The sequence below is a fragment of the Poecilia latipinna genome, unplaced genomic scaffold (genome assembly GCF_001443285.1).
Source record: "Poecilia latipinna isolate Pla-1442-1.1 unplaced genomic scaffold, P_latipinna-1.0 Scaffold196, whole genome shotgun sequence".
NCBI lineage: Eukaryota > Metazoa > Chordata > Actinopteri > Cyprinodontiformes > Poeciliidae > Poecilia > Poecilia latipinna.
This window is the reverse complement of record NW_015112812.1, coordinates 35,964-41,745: the sequence shown is the minus strand read 5'-3', so window position 1 is coordinate 41,745 and position 5,782 is coordinate 35,964. Positions and strand designations below refer to the sequence as shown.

The 5,782-nt window shown below is 36.9% G+C and overlaps 2 protein-coding genes across 2 annotated transcripts in view; one reads left to right on the top strand and one right to left on the bottom strand.

The window, feature by feature from the left end:
- Window positions 1-303: 303 nt before the first annotated feature.
- Window positions 304-3,430, bottom strand: lamtor5 (late endosomal/lysosomal adaptor, MAPK and MTOR activator 5). Its single transcript, XM_015030926.1, has 4 exons — window positions 3,294-3,430; window positions 3,153-3,214; window positions 1,236-1,353; window positions 304-398 (listed from the first exon to the last, which is right to left on the bottom strand). Exons 1-4 carry the CDS (start codon window positions 3,326-3,328, stop codon window positions 338-340), a joined length of 276 nt encoding a protein of 91 aa, XP_014886412.1. The 5' UTR covers window positions 3,329-3,430; the 3' UTR covers window positions 304-337.
- A 784-nt stretch (window positions 3,431-4,214) lies between these two features.
- The window catches only part of prok1 (prokineticin 1), an 8,108-nt gene continuing 6,540 nt past the window's right edge, over window positions 4,215-5,782 (top strand). Inside the window, exons 1-2 of the mRNA XM_015030925.1 lie at window positions 4,215-4,748; window positions 5,539-5,664. Coding sequence (XP_014886411.1) covers window positions 4,674-4,748; window positions 5,539-5,664 — 201 coding nt within the window. The 5' untranslated portion in view covers window positions 4,215-4,673. The remainder of the gene's footprint in view (window positions 4,749-5,538; window positions 5,665-5,782) is intronic.

Here is a 5,782-nt window from a genome sequence, read left to right as displayed (position 1 = left end):
AAAGAGGGACAGAAAAAAAACATTAAAATTTTATTTAAGTGTTTTTTAAAAGCAGGTTTTTTTGAGGTTTAAAAAAAAAAAAAAAAAAAAAAAAAAAAAGACACACCCAGGTAGTTCACATAAGCTTCTATGTAACAAACAAGCTGCTCTGTTACATGATACCAATAACATTAGTGTCGACATAACAAGCACAACTGTTTAGGTCTGAAAATGCAGATTCGAAAAACTTAGTAAATGAATGCAGAAGCTACAGTTTACTGTTTCCCAGATTTGGACTGGATAAATTTAGTCTCTGTTCCTTTCATTACAATAAAACTGCTAGGGAGTCCTGCTGTCTTCAGGATGCGATCTTGTGGACTGCTATTGTGATGCTCCCATGACTCCGCACCAAAATGTTCCTACAAAACAATCACAAAGAGACAGTGACAAAAAGATGTGCTGATAAAGTCTGCACAATATTAGGAAAAATATGCGATATGCAATAATATTACAACTATATGACTTGCAGTAAATAAAACGAATATTTAAAACATGTTGATGTTTTTTCTCATTTGGGTACTAAAATGTTTGACCTGCAATACAAATTCACAAATGTTAAGCTTCAAGTGTACTGCAGTTAAACTGTATTTACAAATAAAGTTAAAAAAAATATTACTTTATAATAAAAAAAAAACATTTTTATTCTAATGAAGAAACTCAAACATTTCTACAAAACCATAAAAAGAAATATTGATCTAGGTTGTATACATTTTCCTATTCAAAGAAGTGAATAAACATTGACATAAATCAAATTTAATTTGATTTAAAAATAAATGTTTGATATATTTTTTCAAATCAAACATTTCACATTTGTCACCCCAGTTATACATAGATGTCGGGTAAAGTTAAAGTAAAAATGCACATGGCCGCAAGGTTTTAAGGACATGAAGTACTTTCCACCTTCAGAAACATTAACTGAGGTTTTACATACACCAGCAGGTGGCAGCAGAGGCACTAAAATGCAACACCACAAGAGACGAACAAATAGCCGCTCCAGCTTCGCTCAGCCGCCACTGGTAAACAACTAGATGGACGGTCACCCCTGACAAACCAGAAAACTTTCTTTTACCAGCTTCCTCTGGACTTACTGATCTCCTCAAGCATTAACCAAAGCCAGCACAGGCTTCCCCAAGACAGATTATAGATATAAAATGTACAGAAAATACAAGTCAAGCCGAAACAGTGTCCGTGCTCACCCTGAGTCAGACTCCAGGCAGACGGTCGGGGAGTCTGTCGGGTCTTTGAGGAGAGCTGCAGCTTGTTTGGCCAGAACCGACACAACTCCACCGTGTTCGTCGGACAACGACCCACGACCTGGAAATAAAAACAGGACTTACTGAATGAAGAAACGTTGGTGAAGCTCATGGGCATCGCTGAGTACTTAGTCCCAGTAAAGTTAGCTTATCTCCGTTTTAACTCTTGTTCATTTGTAATAATCAGCAAGAAATAGATGCACAACTTGCGACTACAGATGCACCAATCACGTGTAAATCGAAATCGTCCTTTATTCCATTGATCATATCGGCTGTTAGCAAGTTGGAGACCATTTTAAATGGAAAAAAAAAAAAACTACTAATGGGACTACACCATTATTTACTATCAAATTTCTGATTTGTCAGTGCTGTAAATCAATTTTTATCTTCTTGATAAAAATTTATGTGATGCTCGAGTCTTTTGGGTTGCAAAATCCACCTTACTGCCTGCAGTATGTATTTTAATAAACGTTTTTCTGATTTAATCCTGATGTGTTGGTGCCAAACCCTGATAAAGGAAATTGATAAATCGATGGTTTGTTAAGCATTTACTAATGTTTAGATTAGTTCAGAGAGTCACTTGCAAACAACCAAATGCCAGAGTGAGAAAAATTTGACATTTTTGTATGCTTTACTTTGATTTACAGAAAAAAAGTGTCACCTCTCTTTGGGGAAAAGTGTCAGGACCGACTAGCACAATGGTGATGAATCACCTGCAAGTCCTCTGTCTGACAGACATGCACCACTCCACCATCTTGGACAAACAATAGCAGATGTACTCCCTCTTCCTCCTTGCAGTCCAAGTTTGGTGTAGCAACATATCAATTAGTTATCAAAAAAAGCTACAGCCAATCTCATATGAAGATTTTACATGTTAAAGTTCAACCACAACCACAGAAAAAGAGACTAACCAGCTGAATCTGACTGGCAGTTTCATGCTATAGTTGCAGCAACAAAACCATCATTGTAAAATAATTGCATAGTCTTTAAAGTTTTGATGACACACTTAATAATGATTCTCCTTTGGTCTCTAAAACAACCCTGATCAATAAAGACACAAACTATCAATAGACCAGACCTCTGAAGGTCGTTGCCACTTCAAGCTCTCAGTTGACAGTTTTTGTAGTTCTAGAAATTAATGAAATTTCTGTTTATGTTTATAATACTGATTCATAACAAATGCCATCTAAAGGCACTTTACAAAACAAACAGATCCAGTTCATTTACAGAAAAGCATTGTTAATCCAGTCCATTCATATATATTAGGGCTGCCATATATCAGAAAGTCTTGCGATGGCGATAATATTGGAAAATCTTCTGATAGCAACAGAAGTCACGGTATATCTGTTTTCTTCTTTTCTCTCCTTCTCCTCTGTGCTTCCTTCCCACTGTAATCCTTATCAATTTGAGCTATTTTAGTGAGAATCTATAACTCTTTCACCCCTTTTCCTGATCTTCTTCCTTGGCAATTTTTTAAAGATTCTCAAAGCAAACCAGACAAAATCCTAAAACGGACTAAAGTTGTGGCCATGTTACTTTTAGGCCCTTAACATCTTTTAGCTCAACTGATCTGTCTTTAAATGCTTAAAACATGGAATAGTCACTGATGGACCCTTACTCAATCAGGTTCAATAATCCACACGTGGCTCTCTTACTAACATAATCCACTCGCAATACCATAAATTTAGAACCAAAAACTTTTTTGGATTTAAAACTTTCCAACTTGTTGTGAGTTTATCACTTATGACCGCAAAGATTCAGTGACTCATTAATAAATCAAGAGGATATTTATTAATCCCACATAAAGCTTTCAATTCTTCCATAAATTGCATTAAAAATAAACCGTGAACAGACTCTTACAGCCCAGACTGTGTCCCTGCTGGTCTGTGCAGAGGACGCCGACCACAGCTGGATTCTTCATGCTAAAACACAAAAACACCGAGAGAAAAGTCAACATCGCTCACAAAAACTGTCAAATCAAACAAAGTTACCGGAACTCACGTATCATCAAGATGTTGTTCAAGCGTCGACTCCATCGGTAAATTTCCGTAATTGACTGAAAAGTCAGTTTTCTGGATGAAAATCTCTTTTTGTTGTTATCCGTTTCGTGAAACGTTTCCGGACTGAATCAGCTGACTGTCACTTGCGCTAAGAGTCCTTATGAGGACCAAAAAGTACGAAGCGCGATTGCGTGACGCTACAAAAAAGTAAAAGAAAATTAAGAAAAACAAAGAAATAAAATAGAATTGAACAAAAATCTGGACGATTAGGAGAAGAGCGCCATGAAATATTATTACATTTTTGCATTCATACAAATAAGAGCAAATAAAAAGACAATTGTGTTGCGCCCATTTCCTCCTTTTGGCGCTTTACCAATGAACTTTAATTTCACAGGAGACAATATGATTCATCCTCAATGATGGGATTTGTATCAGGAGATAAAGCTGACATTAATTGTGTGAAAATCAGAGAAACAATCTTCGGTTCACAGCACTAGACTTTCATCTTAGGTTATCTTAAGGATGAAGCCAAGAGAAGCAAAGAAACGGAGAGGCATCTGTGTATTTATCTGCTGCTAAGATAAATTTTTTCTATACATTTGTTTATGATTATATGTGACTAAACCAGCCTTAGCTGATTTCCTCAGTCAGGGAGTTTAAGAAATTGCCGTGTGCGTATAAGCAAGATAAAATGATCAAAAACAGGTACAAATAGTTTCAGCTTACAGCACAAACAGTCTCACCTCTCCCATGAAATGATAAAACAGGTGTTCTCAGTTACTGAACATTATTTATAACACTATTACAATCCAATCTCATGGTATGTAGATGGAGGCCTTAAAGACTTGCAACAGTTCCTCAAGAAAGTATCTAATCACAAGGACTGAACATACACACTTGCTACATTTTTAGATACTAGTTTGAAAATATGCCTACGTAACGTCCAGTCCTTTGTTCAGCCATTGTTGCTCTCTTACAATTCTAATTTGTTTTGTCTGTTTTTTAGCCTGAGAAAATACTCTGACCTTTATGTAATCTTCTTTACACATTTTCTCAAATTTTCAGCTGTGATGTTTGGGGTTTATTTGAGTGTCAGCCATTTCATGCAGGAGGCAGAAACCTACAAGCACAGGAGGAGTGAGGAGAACCGTCATCTTCCAGATGACTGAGACGACAAAGGGAGGGTGTGGGGAAATGTCAGATGTAGTGAGTTGGGTGGGGTGGAGGCTGCAGGTGGATAAAGAGAAGGAGAGAGCGAGCGTCCTCTCTGTTCCTGAGGAGTTCTGCAACCCTTCGTTACTGCCTGAAGAGGCTGAATCTGCCAGGGTAAAACGCTGCAGACGCACTGTCAACATTTCAGAGAATCCCTGTTGCTGCTGCTATGGACATCCGCGCCGTTTTTCTGTCCTTCCTGCTGGTGACTGTGAGGTTGTCCAGAGGAGCTGTGGCCCCGTCGGTGAGTGGGAAACTTGGAGGCTGTTGTTAATTAGTAACAAAACCTTTTTGAACTTTAGAAACAAATATACATAAGATGTTATTACATATTTGCAATCGTTTTTTTTTTAATTATTATTCTGTCAAATTAATTTTCAGTAGCAAAGTGTCTCTGTAATGGTTTTATTTTTAATTTTTGGTGATATTGAAATAGCTTAATTTTCAAACAGTTTGTTTTTATCAGATTGAAAATAAGCTACTTTTAAGGGACGTAACTGTTGCTAATAGAAACCTCTTCAATAATTATACATAGTTACTGATGCATTTGTTGTTTGACATTAAAAATGTAAGTAGCTAATAACACCAGTTATATGTCTTTTGTTTGAAACTCATAAAAAAAAAAAATAATTAATGCACTACGCTGATTTCTCTGATAGAGATATAAAAACTTTGTGCCAGATGTTAAAGCCTAATCGAACAGGTTGCATTTCTGGATAATCATGTTTAATTGAATTACACAGACCACATCCTCCTCCGCCTCAGTCTTTTGGAAAAATCCAAGATGAAATCATGTCGATTTTCCAAGCATTTGTCATTTATAATTCAAGTATGAAGATGACACATAATTTAAATAAAAATGTCACAATATTTACAGCTACTGCAGCGTGCCTCCATTACAACAATGAGATGAATTTATAATCACTTTGCATTTGTTCTTCCATCTATCGTTTATGTTTCAATAAGAACATTTTTTTAGACTAAGTTGTTGTTGTTTGGATTGCTGCCTCATTGTCTCTCTGCTTGTCCTGCAGGCCTGTGAAAAAGATGAGCAGTGTGGTCACGGCGAATGCTGTGCCGTTAGTCTGTGGAAGAGCAACCAGAGGATGTGCATTTCACTAGGAGTGGAAGGGGATGACTGCCACCCGCTCAGCTTCAAGGTGGATAAAAATACAGCAACCACAACTACAGCAAATATAAACTTCACTGTGTTTCACTGCGGTGCAGTGGTGGGAAGTAACGAAGTACAAGTACTTCGTTACTGTACTTAAGTACAGT